Here is a 16,940-nt window from a genome sequence, read left to right on the forward strand (position 1 = left end):
ACTGCGGCCGCGGGGACTACCGCGTCGCCGACCGTTGGTAGGGGAGGACCGCTAACGGCCGCGCGCTAACGGCCGCGCGCCCGCCCCGCCCCTTCCTCTCGTGCCGCCTGAGCCCGGCCCCGCTCTCGCCCCGCCCCCTTGTCCCCGTCCCGCCCCGCCCCGCCTTTTCCTCTAGCGCGGCCAGCTCCCAGCCCCGCCCCCACCCCGCCCCTTCCTCTCGCCCCGCCCTCTAGCGCGAGCGCCCGGACCTCCAGAATCCGTCCCGCGGAAGACAAGCCCAGAGGTGGGGCGAAGAACGTCGCGCCATGGTGACGTAGTGTCGCCGGCGCGGGCGGGTGACGCCAACTGGGCCCGTTGTCTGTGTGTGGGGCTAGGGGCCCCGGGGCAGCGGGGGCTCCCGGCGCGGGCGGCGGTGGGTCGGGAGGGCCTGGACATGGCGCTGAGGGGCCGCCCCGGGGGAAGATGAATAAGGGCTGGCTGGAGCTGGAGAGCGACCCTGGTGAGGAGGGTGCTGGGCGGGCCAGGGTCTGGGGAGGCCGGGTGGGCCCGAAACGCGCCCGCCTGACCACCACCTGCTCTTTTTGTCGCCCCACCCAGGCCTCTTCACCCTCCTGGTGGAAGATTTCGGTAAGAGTCTCTCCTACCCGCCCGATCCGGGCTGTGGAGGCCCACTCCTGTGCCCTCGCTCCACAGCCTGGGGCTGCCCGTCCCGACTTCTTTCCTTCCCTGATCGCAGGTGTCAAAGGGGTGCAGGTGGAGGAGATCTATGACCTTCAGAGCAAATGTCAGGGGTGAGTGGCTGGTGCTAGGGCCTTCCCTTAACACCCCGAGGGCAAGGGAAGGGCCAGGGGAGGAGTGCCCCTCAGGGAGGTAGTGTAGGAATCCCAAGTTATAAAATCTCATACATGGAAGCACCCCTCGTCTTTGGGTGCCCTCCTGATCGAGCTGATATTTTTGTTTTCTCCCAGGCTTCCTACAGCACTTCCCTTTATGTAGTAGTCCCTTCCCCCCTGTATAAATCTAACCATCCTTTGCAGTACAGTTCAGCTGCCTTTTCTGGTTTTGTAGCAGGAAGGTAGCCCCTTCTCTTGACCCAGGTCACACAGTGCCTGCTGTAATTTATTAATTACTGCTTTCATGTGTGGCTTTAATCCCTTCACAAAGGCCTTGTATTGATTGGTTGGTGTGTGGCATCTGACAAGGCCCCCTCCAGGGTGACCAACCTCAGGGCCTTGTCTTGGTCGTCCTGCAGAGTAAAGGTGTGGAGCGATTACAGTGCATGAACTGAGAGATCTCTTTTTATCTTCCAGGAAAGAAGGGACTGATATAGGTGTTCATTTGCTTTCTTCACTGCACTGGGGCCCAGGCCTTGGGGTTCACAGTGAGAATTAGTGTTTAAATTCCTCGATCAGAGTTTTTTTTCTTGCTTTACCTTCTGTTCCTACCTTGTTGTGGGCCATAGGTTCCAGCTTTTCTTCTCTTATTCCAGACACAGGGTATCCAGCTTTTCTTCTCTTATTCCAGGACACAGGGTATCCTGTAGCCTCACAGCCAGAAGCTGATGCTTGACTCTGCCTGCAGCAGGCTTCTGGGTGTGAGGGCTAAGGGCCAATTGAGGCATTGTTGGAAAGAAGCCAGGGTAGAGGTGGGATCACGGGAAGGGCACCTGAGTGGTAACACAGTGTATGGGAATAGGCAGGAGAAGAAAGGGGATGCTGATTGCCTTCCCCCACTTGGCTGGTCTAGCTTTGCCCCTTACTTTCCCCAGCCCAGTGTATGGATTCATCTTCCTGTTCAAATGGATCGAAGAACGCCGATCCCGTCGCAAGGTGTCTACCTTGGTGGATGATACGTCTGTGATTGATGATGATATTGTGAATAACATGTTCTTTGCCCATCAGGTCTGCTGGGCTCTGTGTTTCGTCTGGAGGGTGGGATGCTGCCATTGTCTTTGCTGGGAGGTGGAAGTGGGGGAAGGCAGGAGGAGAAGATAGGCAGATACCAGGAGTGGCGGTTAGAGAAGTCCCCTGGCAGAAGGAACTGAGCTCTTAGTTCATTACAAAAGGGAGTATCTTTAGAGCAGGCTGGTGTCGAGTCTGCTCTGCATCTCCCCAGACAGCTGGTGGGTATTTAGTTGAATGAACAGATGTTGGGTGGAGCTGAGGGAAGCTGATGAGTTTTGTTGTCCAGATAGGACTGTCCCTCTGTGGGTCCCCATTCTCAATGAGTATGGCTTGGGGTGAGGCATGCTGTGTATGAGTGACTGTTCTTGGGTTTCACAGCTGATCCCCAACTCTTGTGCCACTCATGCCCTGCTGAGCGTGCTCCTGAACTGCAGCAGTGTGGACCTGGGGCCCACCCTGAGTCGCATGAAGGACTTCACCAAAGGCTTCAGCCCGGAGGTAGGCCATGGTACCTCAATCCCGGCTCCCAACTTGCTGGGCAGATCTGATTCCCAGGCCCACTTGCAGTGCTACCATATGGCATTTGATGCGATGAGGCCATTTTCTTTCAAATGATTTACCTTATGTTTGACCCTTAAATTTTAGGCTCAAGACCTAAGGAGGAAAGGAACATTCCTTAGGTGACACTGTGTTAGGAATTTGTCAGGTCTGTGTCAGGCCACGTTCCTCTCCAGTGTCCACTCATTACTGTGCCAGTCTAACCCCATCGTTCTGGGGCTCCGGAGTTCTTTTCTGTCCCCACTAACCTTTCAGGAAAATCCATCTATGCTGCCTCAAGTTCCTGGAACGCCTCCAGGCCTGTTCTCCGGAGCTTTGCTTCCCACCCAGAGGCCCACCTGAGAAGTTGTTTTGATGTCTTATTTCCATCTCTCTAGAGCAAAGGATATGCGATTGGCAATGCCCCAGAGTTGGCCAAGGCACATAATAGCCATGCCAGGTATGTGGGAGCTGTGGGAGCTGATGGGAGGGCGTGGGGGAGGAAGGATTGTCTCATTCTGGGCCCTGAGTATGTCCTTCCCTAGGCCTGAGCCACGCCACCTCCCCGAGAAGCAGAATGGCCTTAGTGCCGTGCGGACGATGGAAGCGTTCCACTTTGTCAGCTATGTGCCTATCACGGGCCGGCTTTTCGAGCTGGATGGGCTGAAGGTCTACCCCATTGACCATGGTAGGGAAACCATTGGGTTTTTCTGCTTACCTTCTAGGGAGCTAGGGCTAAGGATTCTCAGGTGCTTGGGGACCCAGTGGCAGGGGGGTGGTGTTGAGGGCATCTGTCTCTGGCCGGATGGCACCCTGCACTGCGCTACCTGAGTACCCCAGACTCCCTGACTCAACTGCTCTCCGTCTTCCTTCCCACTCCTGGCCTGTCCAAACTCAGGACTTCCCACCTGCTGACTCCTCATCTTGGTCTTCCCTAGGGCCCTGGGGGGAGGATGAGGAGTGGACAGACAAGGCCCGGCGGGTCATCATGGAGCGAATCGGCCTCGCCACCGCAGGGTAAGGGCTCTGTGCTTGCCCTTCCCTCTGGAGCTGTGCCTCCATTGGGAGGGACGCAGAAAAGGGAAAGCAGAGAGGTCAGATGAGTCATGCAAGGCCACATGATGGATCTGGCCAGGTCAAGCTGAGATCTTGGGCTTCCACCTCCTTGCCCTATTTCTTACCCAGGCTGCGTATGGCCTGCTTTGGGACAGGCGGGGGAGGGGGAGGCCTTGGGGAAGCCTTAGGTGGCCCAGACATGCTGGCTCACTTGCTGATAGGCCCCTCGTGCAGGTCATTGGAAGGCACCAGCTCAGCTGCCTGGTGGGCATTGCTAGCTGCTGCCCGCCTGGTGGGGTGGCGCCCATACCTGTGGCTATAGTTGTGACTTCAGGGAGCCCTGCCAGATTGTTTATCTCAGCTCGATGGTGGTGCTGGGGCGGGAGCTGCTCTCACGGCTGCGGCTGTGACTGCAGGGAGCCCTACCACGACATCCGCTTCAACCTGATGGCGGTGGTGCCCGACCGCAGGATCAAGTACGAGGCCAGGCTGCATGTGCTGAAGGTGAACCGTCAGACAGTACTGGAGGCCCTGCAGCAGGTGCGGACCGCTCCGCCATCCCTCTTCCCTCCACTGGGTGTGGTCTCTGATTCCCAGATCGCTCTTTGTTATGGATCTGTTGGGCTTCACCTACCACTCCTTTCCTTTGCTTTCCCTGTGGGAAAGCTGGGACTTGGGGTGGGGGGGCGAATAGCTTCTAAAAGGAGATTTGGGTTCAGCTATTCTGTTTCCTTGTGAGCAAGCAGTTAGAACTAAGGCCCTTCCCTGTCCAAGCAAGCGGCTAGGGGTTCTGCTTTCACTCCTCTGAGCCTTGAATTCTGTTTTTAGCTGATCAGGGTAACACAGCCAGAGCTGATTCAGACCCACAAGTCTCAAGAGCCACAGCTGGCTGAGGAGTCCAAACCAGCCAGCAGCAAGTCCCCGCTGGCGCTGGAGGCAAGCAGGGCCGCAGCGGCCTCCGAGGGCACTCACACAGGTACCAGGGATCTTGGCGCCTCCCCTTGGCCTCGGAGCCACCCCATCACAGCTTGAGCTGAGAGGCCCAAGCAGAGCAAGTCTTGTTTGTATGGATGCACTTGGGCAGAGGTTCAGAGGCTCCTGTGGGAGGCCTGAGGCCCGGTGCCAGCAGCCCTCTCTCCTCGGAACATGGAGGGAGAGCAGTCATCCCCTAAAGAAAGGTACTTGTAAAGGGCTGACATTACCACAGCTCCTGAACCTTCTCTATAATAAATATTCCCTTTCTGGTTTTCTTAAGAGCTTTTTTTTTTCCTGTCTCCCTCCCTCCCTTTTCCCCGTCTCATCCTTCATCTCGCTATGGGCCCACGACCTAGAGTTTGCGGACTCTCATCCCATTAGCTAGCGCACCTGTTCCGCTCTGGCAAGGGAGGAGGGAGCAGTGCTATATCTGGGGAGATGGTGGTCTGAGGACAGGTTTTCTGGATCTGGCTGAAGGTCCTGCCTGTGCTCCTTGTCCTCTCAGATGGTGTGGAGGAAGTGCCTGGTTCCTGCCCCCAAGCCCCAACCCACAGCCCTCCCAGCAAACCCAAGCTGGTGGTGAAGCCTCCTGGGAGCAGCCTCAATGGGGTTCCTCCCAACCCCGCTCCCATTGTTCAGCGGCTGCCGGCCTTTCTGGACAATCACAACTATGCCAAGTCCCCCATGCAGGTGAGCTGGGAGCACCCTTGCCCGAGCCCCTCCAGTACTCTCCTGAGAGGCTGCAGCAAGCAGTTTCCTTAGGTGGTTCCTTGGTGTTCACCCTATACCAAGGCCTAGGTGGCCAAGTCTCTCTGCTACCCAGAAGCCCCCACAGGGGCTGAGAGAGGCAGAGAGAACTCCAACTTTCAGTCCACTCACACAGCAGTGGGGCAAGATGTTTAGGGCATGTTCCTGGTACCGCTCTATGAGTTAGGTTTTGCCGGCACAGTAAAGGCACCTGTTTCAGGGTACTCTGTCTTAGAAGTCTTGCACAGGCGGGGCGTGTGGGTGGGCAGCAGCCGCCCCAGGAATCAAGGGTGGGCTTGGAACACCTGGCATTCAGTGGACGTGACCTGGAGAGCCGTGTTGGCTTTCTGGCTGTGAGTGCTGTGTCCAGGCCGGGCTGACTGGTCCCTGCTCATGGCTGCTTTTGGTCTCTGCCTCAGGAGGAGGAAGACCTGGCAGCAGGTGTGGGCCGCAGCCGAGTTCCAGTCCGCCCCCCCCAGCAGTACTCCGACGACGAGGACGACTACGAGGATGATGAGGACGACGACGTGCAGAACACCAACTCCGCCATCAGGTCAGCCTCAGCTCTGGAAGGCTGGAGGCTCGAGTGCTACAGATGCTATCTTGACTATTCCAACCCACGTCTGAGGCTGCCCTTTAGTATATAACACTGAGCACCTGCTGAGTGCTGGGTCCTGTGGGAGGCTGGCACGCGGGGGCTGATGGCAGGTCCCAGGTCCCCAAGACTCCAGGAGGGCTTGGGGGAGCGTTGAAGACATTTAACCAGATAACAAGGCCTGTCTGTTGGGAGGTGGCCTTCCGGCGAGGCCTCGAAGGATTGGATGAAGCAGGGATGGAGGAGATGGGGCAGGAGCAGCTCTTTCAGAAGACCTGGCATTGGCGGAAGGCCAGAGTGAGACAGCTGGACTAGAGGTGTCCTTTGGGAACGTGTGGCTGTGGTGTTCGGAGCTTGGGGGCCAGGCTTGGGGGGCCAGGTCAGGCTGCCAGACCCAGCGTGAGGAGCTGCGGTGTCAGTCCCTGGAGGCCAGGCCGTGCCCAGGGCTATTCTGGACACTGCTGGGCGGGGTCGCCTGGCCCCTTCCCTTGTCTCACCTCTCCTTGGGCCCCCCCAGGTACAAGCGAAAGGGGCCAGGGAAACCAGGGCCTTTGAGTGGCTCTGGGGACGGACAGCTGTCGGTGCTGCAGCCCAACACCATCAATGTCTTGGCCGAGAAGCTCAAAGAGTCCCAGAAAGACCTCTCGATTCCTCTGTCCATCAAGACAAGCAGCGGGGCGGCAAGCCCAGCCGTGGCGGTCCCCACACACTCGCAGCCCTCGCCCACCCCCAGCAATGAGAGCACGGACACGGCCTCCGAGATCGGCAGTGCTTTCAACTCGCCGCTGCGGTCGCCCATTCGCTCAGCCAACCCGACTCGGCCCTCCAGCCCTGTCACCTCCCACATCTCCAAGGTGCTTTTTGGAGAGGATGACAGCCTGCTCCGTGTTGACTGCATCCGCTACAATCGCGCTGTACGCGACCTGGGTCCTGTCATCAGCACGGGCCTGCTGCACCTCGCTGAGGATGGGGTGCTGAGTCCCCTGGCACTGACAGGTGCGCCTGCGACTGGCTCACTGGCCGCTTGGTGTACTGAGCAGGGGGGTGGCCAAGTGACCACCAAGTATTCTGCGCTCTGAGGGGTCTTCTCGTGCCTTCTTTTCCCAGAGGGTGGGAAGGGTTCCTCACCCTGCAGCAGACCGAGCCAAGGCAGCCAGGGGTCCAGTAGCCCGGAAGAGAAGGAGGTAGCGGACGCTGTGGACAGCAGAGAGAAGCCTGGGTTGGCCAGGCCTGGTGAGCCCTTGAGTGGGGAGAAGTACTCACCCAAGGTGAGTCCCTTTGCAGCCTTCTCTTCTTATCTTGCCAGTGGGAAGGCCTGAGGCACTGCCGCCCAGGAGCTGGGGCCTTGGAGCTCTGGTGTAAAGGTGGGTGGCGGAAGCCAGGCACCAGGAAACCTGTCTGGGTTGGGTAGCAGCCGGGGCCTTCGTAGGCTCTGCGGACTCTGGCTGCTCATCCTTGCCTCCAGCTGCCTCCTGGTGGGGGGACTTTGATGCTGGCCAGCCCCCCTGAGGGGGGCATTGCGGGATTTTGGCAGGAGCTGCTGGCACTGCTGAAGTGTGTGGAGGCAGAGATTGCAAACTACGAGGCCTGCCTCAAGGAAGAGGTGGAGAAGAGGAAGAAGTTCAAGGTGGGTCATCTCTCCAGCGGCTGGTCCTCTGCCCCTGTCTTTCCGGACGTGTGACCTCCCGAGGTCAGCTGGTGGCTGCTGTGGGGAGATGGGCTAAGGGCTCTCATCCTTCTCTCCCACAGATTGACGATCAGAGAAGGACCCACAACTATGACGAGTTCATCTGTACCTTCATCTCCATGCTGGCCCAGGAAGGTGAGGGGACTTACCGCTGCAGCTGACCTGGCATGCCCTGCTCAGGCCATGTCCCTCAGGCCTCTTTTGGGGCTTGAGCAGCCTGGGGGGCCCAGGAGGGCCAGGAGAGCGTCCGCTCCTGGCCTGAGGCTGTGGCCCATGGAGTGGGTGGCTGCTGTGCCCCCAGCCACCTGTTCAAGGGCCTCGGCCTCTTCGCAGGCATGCTGGCCAACCTGGTGGAGCAGAACATCTCGGTGCGGCGGCGCCAGGGGGTCAGCATCGGCCGGCTTCACAAGCAGCGGAAGCCCGACCGGCGGAAACGCTCGCGCCCTTACAAGGCCAAGCGCCAGTGAGGACTGCTGGCCCGTACTCTGCAGCCCGCTCTTGCCGCGTGGCCCTCACAGGGGCCCCTTCCCTGCCCCGCTCCCCCTCTTCCCAGTATTACTGAATAGTTCCAGCCAGAGAGCCCAGCCCCTGGGAGTGGGAGCCAGGCTGGATTCCCTGCGTTGTGCCCAGGGCCCAGCAGGGCAGGGCAGCCCCTCGTGCTCTGGAAGCAGCAGCTGGCGCTGGGGCGCAGTGCGGTGCTGCGGCTGCACCCACAGCCGGCTGTGGAGTGGCAGGACCTGGCCTTTCTGCCTCGGCAGCAGAGTATATATTTTACCTACAGAGACGTCTATTTTTCTGGGCTCTAACCCATCTTGCCACCACTGTGTTGACACAGCCAGCTTCCTGACTGCATTCTTTCCAACAGTTGTCATCCTGGTGGGCCCAGGTCCCCGCCTCGTGCTGGAGCCCTGACTGCAGGGTCCCAGCTGGGCGCCTGGGTGGGCGTCGGGCCCTGCGGCTCTAGCCCCAGCCACCGGTCGTCCCTGTTGTGAGGAAGCCAGGTCTGTTCTTCCTCCCGGGAGAGTTCCAAACTCAGGGACCCGGCTGCTGGGCTGGATTGGGAGCGGGGTGTCCTAGTAGGGGTGGAATGAGCAGCCCGCTGGGGTCCCACAGCCTGAGCAGAGAGAAGTGTTCCAGCTGTTTATTGGCCTGTAAGCTCCCCTCCCGGCTTCAGCCGCGCTTGTCAAGACTGCTGTCTGCAGCAAGGCTCTGGGGCTCTTTGGCTTCAGTGTTGTAGCCCTGGCAGTGGGCCTGCCTGGGCTCCTGGGCTCTGCCCCTGGAGCCTGGGGTTCAGAGGAGCCCCTGCCCAGCCCCTCAGTATTACCACATCTCCCTCCTCTTAGGGATAGCAGAGACAGGGCTACTCGCAGGAAGCTGACGCCACTCGGCTCTCCGTGCCGCGCCAGCTTCTCAAGCCTCTGCAAGGCACTCAGGGTGGGGGACAGCAGGACTAAAACAACCCGTTGGAGCCCCAGCCTTCCCAGAGGGCCTAATGCCAAGGGCAACGGGCCCAGCACTGTCTGTGGAGCTCAGGCCCCGACAGAGCCCCATGGCCTCTGCCAGATGGCTTCGAAGGTGATCTAAGCAGGCCCCTTATCTGTACATAGTGACCGGGGCAGGGGATGGCTGGCCAGTGTAGCAGCTGCCTCTGTGCTGAGCACAGTCTGACTTCTCTGGCCCCTGTAAATATTGCATCAATGAATGAATAAAACTCTCCTAAGAAATCAACTCTCCTGTGGTTGCTGGCCTAAGATTTGTAGGCTAGGTTGTGGTGAGAAGGAGGACCCAACCAAACCTGGGCCCAAGGGACTGTGACCAGAGGGGTGAGAAGTATGCATTCGCAGGCATCCAGCCTTCTAGGGCAGAGATTCTTGGGACCTTGGACCCAGGATTTAGAACCCGAGCTGAGGAGGGGCTTTGGGTGGGCTGTGGAGCCTGAAGAGGCAGTCTGGGAGGAGAGAGCCGTGGCTTCCCTCCAGTTCGGGGATGGCCTTGCTGCCTGAGCAGATGCCAGGGCTCTGGGCTGAGGCGAGGCAGCCTCTAGCGTTGCGTGGTGCGCTGTCCCTGGAGGGGCCCTCTTGGAGGGCGCAGCTCTACCCCTGTTACATTTGGACAGGTCCAGCAGGCCAAAGCTGCTCCCCGTGTGCCGGCCCCACTGCTAAGCACATTCACTCCAGAGGCCGCCGCAGCCCCTCACGCCCACCGCTGCCCCGCCAGTGAAACCCACACAGGGGCACTGACGAGTAGCCGAGGCCCAGCTGGACTGTTTAGAAAACAACTTTAATGGCCCCAACTCTTCTGTCCTGAGTCTAGTAGTCCAGGGCACAGATGAGGGCCACACCACGCTTTATCCAGTGTCGCTGGGGCTGGTCGGAGGGGAGCTCCACTGCAATGATGTAGTTGGTGGAGTGGCCTGTGGTCGACAGCGTTCCTGGAGCAGGCAAGAGAGGAAGGTTAAGTTGTCTGTCACAAGAGCAGAAACAGGGTAGGAACAGGGTAAAGGCAAAGGACTCAGCAGACTGAGGTGGGGGCAAGCAGGCGCCCTGACCCGAGAGGGAGACTGCCCGGTGAACGGGCCAGGCCAGGGCTCAGGCCTGGCCAGGGTTATCACACGATTGAGGACAGGAATGGGAGAGCTGGGGGCCGCTGCTCATTCCCTGTCGGACCCAGCCCAGGCCCACCTCCCCTCCCAAGTCTCCGTTACCCCCTCTGAACCTTCCTTAGTAGATGGGGGCTCCTAAGACCCAGGTGGGTCTACTGAGGGAGACAAGAAGATGGTGAGCTCAGAGGCCACTTCCCACAGACTGAGCCCAAGCTCTGAGCATTACCCTCGAGGCCTGCCTGCTGGTGGTCCAGCTCTGTCCTGGCCTGGTCACTCTCAGGAGGGCTGACCGGCCTCTGTCAGCCCTGTTCAGCTGACCTCACCAGTTAGGCTGGCCCCGTTCTGGTCCCCCAGCCGTGGCACACGTTCCCCACCCTGGGCCCGTACCCGCTCGGGTCAGCGTCTTGTAGATGGGGCACAGGTAGAAGTCCTGGTTCTGGATCTTGCGGTTGTGCGTCGGCAGAAGCCAGATAACGGCCATCTCTGTGTATAGCTCCTTGGGCCGAGACTCGGCCAGCTGGAAGGCCACAGGGTCCCAGCGGGCACCTTCCAGGAACAGTCCATGGATGTAGCACCCCTCACTGGGCCTTTTCTTGAGCTCCGACACGGACTGCTGCATTACCTGTGGTGGGCGCACAGACATGCCCCCACACGTGTAAACACCTGGAATCTGGGTTACGGTTTGGGTCAGGAGGCACTAACTCCTTCCTGAGAGTTCTGCCCACCCACTCATTACCCACCATTTTATTTTATTTTATTTATCTGTTTTTTAAAGATTTTTGTTTATTTATTTGAGAAAGAACATTAGAACATGAGCAGGGTGAGGGGCAGAGAGAGAGAGAGAGAAGCAGGCTCCCCACTGAACAGGGAGCCCAACGCGGGGCTAGATCCCAGGATCCCGGGATCACGACCCGAACCAAAGGCAGACGCTTAACCGACTGAGCCACCCAGGCACCCCACTCACCCACCATTTTAGTTGGCAGCCTACAGTCTGTGTCCTGCCCCTAGGGATTTCCTGGGGGCTCACAGCCTCTTCTGGCTTGGCTCTCCCTGCCCCCCAAACCCACTCAGGACGCCCAACTGGCAGCCAGCTGTGCCCTCGGCACCCCTCCTGCCTGGCCGCTGTAAATACTGGGGGCGTGACCCAGGCCATACCCAGCCTGACCCTGGCCTGACCTTGGCTGCGTGCAAACCTTGAAATCAAACGAGATGGTGTCAATGGAGATGACAGACTTGCGGGCAAAGTTCTGCAGCGTGCCCGTCAGGAAGGCCTGGGGGAAGAAGAAGCCACTGATCCAGAAGACAGCTGGGATGCCGCCTTGGACCCAGGCCTGCAGGAAGTCCAGCCGCTGCATCAGGTCCATGACCCATGAGGACAGCGGCTTGAGCGATGGGTAGGCCTTCGCGTTCCAGAGCTCAGGCACGATGTTGTTGTACAGGCTGGTAGCCATCAGCTCCAGCTGCGAGGACATCACCACCAGCCCCTTGAGTGCCTTCAGCAGGTCTCGCAGCGTCTCCGTGATCACCTGCAGCAGCCGGTTGTACCTAGGGAGCCAGGGGCAAGGAAGCAAGCAGTGGTCGGCGGCGGGCAGGATCTGTACTCCCCAGTTGTAGGCCACAGACAGAAAAACAATGGCGCGGTGTGGGGGCTGCGAGCATAGAGCTGAGTCGGGCAGCCTGGGTACTGAGCTCGGCTCTGCTCCTTAGCAAACATGTAACTTTAGGTCACTTCACAGTTTGGGGCCTTGGTGTACTCATCTGTGAAGTGGGAACAATCAAACGTGGCTGCGTTAGAGCACAGACTGAGCATGGCCCCGGGCCCAGAGCAGCTGCTGCTGTCGTCTCTCTGTCATAGTAACTGTCCGTGGTAACTCAGGGCTGGGGGGGCGGGCAGATTACCGAAGGACCTCCTGTACTAGCACTGTGTTCATTGACTCCTCATACAGCACAGGGTACTTGGCCATCACCAGCTGCAAGGGGATGGGCTCAGGAATCTGGAGCAGAATACTGTGGGCCACATCCTCCACGATCTGTGGGGGCAAAGGGACACACACGGGGGGTCAGGGCCAGCACCCCTTAATTCTTGTAGGATTCCACATGCACAGAGTTCCTTCCCACGGGGGAGCAGGCAGGATAGTGGGTGGGAGACTGGCCGGCCCAACCCGTGGGCCCCTTTCCCCTGCTGCCACCTACCTCCTCCCGGCCCTGGCCGCCCACAGAGGATGATTTGGGTTGCAGCTGGATGATGGCACCGAGCAGGGCATAAGTCTCATTCTGGGCGAAGGTGATGTTGGCGTTGTCATGCAGGCCAAAGATCTCAGGCATGTCATTGAGAGGGAGGCCTCTGATGTAGGAGAGGTAGCCCTGGAGTGCAGGAGGGCCGCCCCTGAAGCTTTGTTCTACCCCCGGCCTGCGGGGGGCCTCCAACTGAGCACAGCTCCCACTTGCCTCCCTGACCTGTAACCCTCGTGCATCTCCCTCTTCTTAGGACCGCATGGCTCCTGAGGCCCGCGTGGGTAGCCTTCGCTTCCCTGCCAGCCCTCTTCCTGCTGCCGTCCTGCTCTCTGCTCCCTCGTTCAGCTGCTCGGACCAGTGACGCCTCCCTCCTTACAATGATGACCCACACTCCGACCCCCAACCCGGCCCTGCTGGCTCCGCACACATCTTAGCTGAAGCAGAAGGGTGCTCTGGGACCCCTGGAGGAGCTGTCCTGCCTCGACAGAACAATTACACTCAGGCAGTGGCTGAGAGGCCAGAGCTCCAGGGGGCGGGGGCTGGGTCCCTCCCTCACTGTGGCTCTCTTTGTGGGATGGAGTAATCCATGAAAAGGAGCCGCTGGAGGGCCGGGCCATGCCTCCTCTTCCCCTGCTCCCAGGTGTCCGTGGTACCCCCGCCACCCAGCCTGGCAGGCTGCCCGGGCCGTGGGGGGCGTGCTCACGTTGAGGTCGTAGGTGGGCTGGATCTGGTGGTAGACGCCCGAGGCGCTGTAGCTGTGATCGTGGAAGAGCACGGAGGGGCTGTAGTAGTCCTCCAGGATGTTCATGATGCAGCGACGGTCCCAGTCATCCGTGACACGGCCCCCGTAGTTGATCTCCCCGGCTGTGTACTTGAGGACCTACGGGGTGGGTGGGTGAGGGCCCGCACAAGCGCCCAGCGCCCCGCCCCAGCCTGTGCCCGGCCCACCTTGTAGGGGATGTCGTCGTACTCGTCCAGGAACATCTTGAGTTGGCTGATACAGATGCGCAGGTCCCCGTCCGTGAACTCGTATGGGATGTTGAAGCCCAGGGGCCCGAACTTGCGGCGTTCCAGCGTGTTCCCATGGAACAGGCACAGAGACAGCAGCAGGGACTTGAACTCCATCACCTGCGAGAGGCGGGGGGCAGGGGGGTAAGGGGTGGGCCGAGGGCCGAGGCAGTGGCGGGGCGAGCGCACACCCCTGCCCTTCACCTTGTGGCAGGAGTTGAGGAAGTCGTCGCTCAGGCTGCTGTAAGACTTGAGCAGGTTGGCCTTGACGCCGCGTGGCGGCTCAATGGTCATCTTGGAGCCGTTCTGCAGGATGGACACTGGGAACTTGTTGCTGGGCAGGCTGGTGAGCCACAGGCGGAAGTCCCGGTGCACCTGGCGTCCACGCACCACGTGAGCATGGGGACCCACACCTGGTGGCTGCCCCACACCAGGTTCCCTCCCACCAGGAGCCCTGGGCCACCCGCAGCTTGACCCTCCCCCTGGGTGGGCCGGGCCAGGCCAGGCTGGGCAGACCACTGATTAAGAATACTGGTTTTATCAGGTCACGATCTCAGGGTTGTGAGATCGAGCCCCGTGTCGGCTCTGCGCTGGGCCTGGAGCCTGCTTGGGATTCTCTATCTCTCCCTCTGCACCCCCTCACCCAAGGAAAAAAAAAGTATATGGGCTTTGGCCAGTGCCAGGGTCACCAGTCTATGCTGGGTGGACGTGGGCAAGTCACATCCCCATGGGGAACAGTGCCTGGAGGAAACACTGAGCAGATAAATCTAGCCGAGGCTTGTTCCATATATCACTTCCTGAGTGCTGTGTGCCCAGGCTGAGCTGCGTGTTCTGTGGGACGATCTCATTCAGCCTTGTCGGTCCTGTCGAGGGACTGTCAAGGGACTCTTGGGGGACTGAAGGGACCGTCAGTAGTCCCGTCAGCGAAGGAGGCCATTGGGTCTGTGGCAGGCAGGGCAGCGCACCTTATCGGGGTTGATGTGCTCGATGAGGCGCTCCAGCGCTGGCATCCAGCTCGGTGCCAGGTGGCAGTTCTGGAAGAAGACCCACTTGCCCCTCTCTATGGAGCTGCGCATCATGGCTTCTGCCCGAGGGCCCTGTGGGGGCGGGAGTGCTGAGCGGCGAGGGGCCAACTGGCCCGGCCTCCACACCTCCACCACTGCCCACCCAGTCCTTACCTGGCCCTGGCCCAGGGAGATGGCGGAGAGCTTCTTGGAGAACTTCATCTCTTCAGCAAACTTGTAGAGGTCGGCCGCGGGGTCGGTGCCGGGCGACAGCACGAAGATGAGGGGCGTGGTGGAGCTGGAGTCTTTGAACACCACTGACAGGTTGGCTGCCTGCAGGTCAGGGACAGATGCTGGGTCACCTGGGGCTGAGGCAGGGCAGGGACCAGGGCAAGGCGGGGGGTCCTGGGGCTGGCAGAGAGCTCTCAGAGAGGCTTCCTGGTGGGGCCTGGAATCTCCCACAGCCTTTGGAGGGTGTGGCTAGGAGTTCCAGCCTAACCAAGGCTGCAAAATGGTCTGTCCAGGTGCAGCCAGGCCCCTGGGACCCAGAGGTGGGGATTAGTCCAGGGCACTGGCTGATGGCACTTGCCTGGGGCTCAATGAAGCGTGGCTCCAGGTTGGTGGCCACGAAATCCTGCATGGCATTGGTAACCTTGTCCCCACGCAGGCAGCGGAGAACCAGCAGCTTCTGGAACTGGTCCAGGTACTCATCCCAGATGCCAGGCAAGGGCTCCCTGCAACAGTGCCCATGTCCCCCTGAGAGCTGACCTGTGGAAGAGCACTGGCCCCAGGGACTCTGCCGGCTGGATGGCCGGGGAGAGTGGAGCGCCTGGAGGGTACGTGCCATGGAGGGGACATGATGTAGCCACAGCTTCAGGGCACCCCTGGGTGGCTCCTCAGAAAAACCTTCCGGGCAGGCCTATCCCTGGGGTCTCACCCCTGTGTGTGCCCTCCCTGCTGTGCCCAGGGCGCAGCTCACCGGTGGGGCTCGAGGCTGTCAAAGATGGATTGGAATTCTGAGAGGTGCTTTGGGAAGTCATCAGCGAAAGAGGAGAAGGCTGGCAGGTTTGAGAGCGCCAGGATATCTCGCCAGGCCCGGTCTGACAGCCAGTCAGGTGCCGGGTTCTCAGTCGTGACCTGGATGGAGCCTCCGGACAGGAGGTAGCGCCACTCACCCTGGCAGGGGATAGGGGAGCCTAGTGCCCAGGCCCCGTGACCTGTCTCCGGCACCCCTCCCCAGCAGTGGCCCCCCAGCACTCTCAGCCAGAGACACGGAGTCCTCCCTGGGGAGGGCAGTCAGACAGGTCTGGGTTAGTGTCCCCACTCCACATTTTTCTGGCTGTGTGTCCTTAGGCAGAGGATGTGACTTCTCTGAGCCTCCATCTCTGCACTTTGGAAAGTAGGAAGAATGAGAATTTCAGCTGCTTCCCAAGGGTTTTGCCCACAGCGGGGGCTGGAGCCGTAGTAGCTGTAACTTTACAGCGCTCACTCTCTCCCCAGTGATTTCCAGCCACAGCAGCTACCTGGGGCTCATGAGAGCCTGCGAGGCTCGGGACAGTCTCTGCTCACCAGGACACTGGGCTCTGAGAAGGCTGTGCTCCCAGGACAGCGCGGGCCACAACGAACCCAGGCTCTCCTGGCTGTTTTAAGCAAGGACCTGTTTCCTGAGGCCTCTGCCCCTTTGCTCGGGCTGTGCCCTCATGCCCGGCCTTCTCTTTCCTTCCACCCTGTGCTCCCAGGCCCTGCCACGGGCACCTCCTCAGGCCGTGTGTCCTGGGTCCCCGCCCCCGCCGGCTGCCCCTCCGCTCGTGTACCTGGTCGATCTTGTTCTCATTCATCATGATCCGGACACACAGCAGGAAGGCAAACATCAGCTTGTGCTTCTCGAAGAGGCTGCGGCAGACGTTGCTGTAGAGGCTGTAGGTCAGGTGCCGGTTGATGTTGGCAATGCGCTTCTTCAGGTTGTCTGCAGGCCAGGGAGGGGACGGCAGTGCGCGGGGGAGGTGAGGGGAGCAAGACTCCCGGGGCTCGGCCCAGCCCAGCCAGTCAGCCCCGCAGCCATGTCTGGGCCCCCCGCTTGGGGCGTATGGAGTTGCGTAAAGGGGCTCTGAGGAGGGTGGGGGGGTGTTGTCATGTCTGATCGGAGAGGATGTGCAAGTGAACACGGGTAGGAGTTTACATATGCGTGCCCCCGGGGCAGATGTGTCCCCCTGTCGCATCTGTACCGCGCTGGGAGCCCAGCATCTGTGTCCGTGTGCGCGCATGCCGGGGCTACCTGCCCTCTCCGAGTTGGCGATGCCCGAGAGAAAGATGTTGAGAAACCACTCCAGGGAGTACTGGTACATGGGGTCCACGTTGGCCAGGTCAGACACACAGAAGAACAGGATCTGGGTGCGGACCGCTACGGGAAGGTACTCCATGCGCGTGAGGTCAATGTCCTTCTCCGTCTGCTCTGCAATCCTGACTTTGGCCTGGAGGTGCGGCAGGGGAGTGGTGGTCAGGCCCAGGGCAGTGGCAGGCAGGCGTGGGCGGGGACACGGGTCAGGCCTGGGGCAGGGGGGAGGCAAGGGCAGGAGTCGCAGGCAGGGGC

At 60.3% G+C, this 16,940-nt stretch overlaps 2 protein-coding genes across 5 annotated transcripts in view; one reads left to right on the forward strand and one right to left on the reverse strand.

The window, feature by feature from the left end:
• The first annotated feature begins 358 nt into the window (after nucleotides 1-358).
• On the forward strand, nucleotides 359-9,229 carry BAP1 (BRCA1 associated protein 1). 4 transcript variants are annotated; one of them, XM_040628712.1, is made up of 17 exons: nucleotides 359-499; nucleotides 598-627; nucleotides 737-791; nucleotides 1,769-1,901; nucleotides 2,283-2,402; nucleotides 2,840-2,901; nucleotides 2,987-3,129; nucleotides 3,380-3,458; nucleotides 3,914-4,037; nucleotides 4,326-4,473; nucleotides 4,978-5,162; nucleotides 5,639-5,772; nucleotides 6,332-6,810; nucleotides 6,922-7,082; nucleotides 7,280-7,441; nucleotides 7,564-7,636; nucleotides 7,835-9,229. In XM_040628712.1, the coding sequence occupies exons 1-17, from the start codon at nucleotides 463-465 to the stop codon at nucleotides 7,966-7,968; spliced, it is 2,259 nt and encodes a 752-aa protein (XP_040484646.1). In that variant the 5' UTR covers nucleotides 359-462; the 3' UTR covers nucleotides 7,969-9,229. The 4 variants fall into 4 exon arrangements, with proteins under 4 accessions (XP_040484646.1, XP_040484647.1, XP_040484649.1 ...); XM_040628713.1 differs by having other exon boundaries at nucleotides 3,968-4,037; XM_040628715.1 differs by having other exon boundaries at nucleotides 361-499; nucleotides 3,968-4,037; nucleotides 7,349-7,441.
• Nucleotides 9,230-9,762: 533 nt separating this feature from the next.
• Nucleotides 9,763-16,940, reverse strand: part of DNAH1 (dynein axonemal heavy chain 1) — a 73,387-nt gene continuing 66,209 nt past the window's right edge. Inside the window, exons 64-77 of the mRNA XM_040628716.1 lie at nucleotides 16,626-16,821; nucleotides 16,165-16,316; nucleotides 15,330-15,526; nucleotides 14,936-15,084; nucleotides 14,525-14,679; nucleotides 14,312-14,443; nucleotides 13,551-13,721; nucleotides 13,287-13,466; nucleotides 13,042-13,218; nucleotides 12,297-12,467; nucleotides 12,003-12,133; nucleotides 11,297-11,648; nucleotides 10,491-10,725; nucleotides 9,763-9,932 (exon numbers count right to left, since the gene is read on the reverse strand). Of these exons, the coding sequence (XP_040484650.1) occupies nucleotides 9,811-9,932; nucleotides 10,491-10,725; nucleotides 11,297-11,648; nucleotides 12,003-12,133; nucleotides 12,297-12,467; nucleotides 13,042-13,218; nucleotides 13,287-13,466; nucleotides 13,551-13,721; nucleotides 14,312-14,443; nucleotides 14,525-14,679; nucleotides 14,936-15,084; nucleotides 15,330-15,526; nucleotides 16,165-16,316; nucleotides 16,626-16,821 (2,520 nt within the window). The 3' untranslated portion in view covers nucleotides 9,763-9,810. The remainder of the gene's footprint in view (nucleotides 9,933-10,490; nucleotides 10,726-11,296; nucleotides 11,649-12,002; nucleotides 12,134-12,296; nucleotides 12,468-13,041; nucleotides 13,219-13,286; nucleotides 13,467-13,550; nucleotides 13,722-14,311; nucleotides 14,444-14,524; nucleotides 14,680-14,935; nucleotides 15,085-15,329; nucleotides 15,527-16,164; nucleotides 16,317-16,625; nucleotides 16,822-16,940) is intronic.

The sequence above is a fragment of the Ursus maritimus genome, unplaced genomic scaffold (genome assembly GCF_017311325.1).
Source record: "Ursus maritimus isolate PB19 unplaced genomic scaffold, ASM1731132v1 scaffold_14, whole genome shotgun sequence".
NCBI classification, from domain to species: domain Eukaryota; kingdom Metazoa; phylum Chordata; class Mammalia; order Carnivora; family Ursidae; genus Ursus; species Ursus maritimus.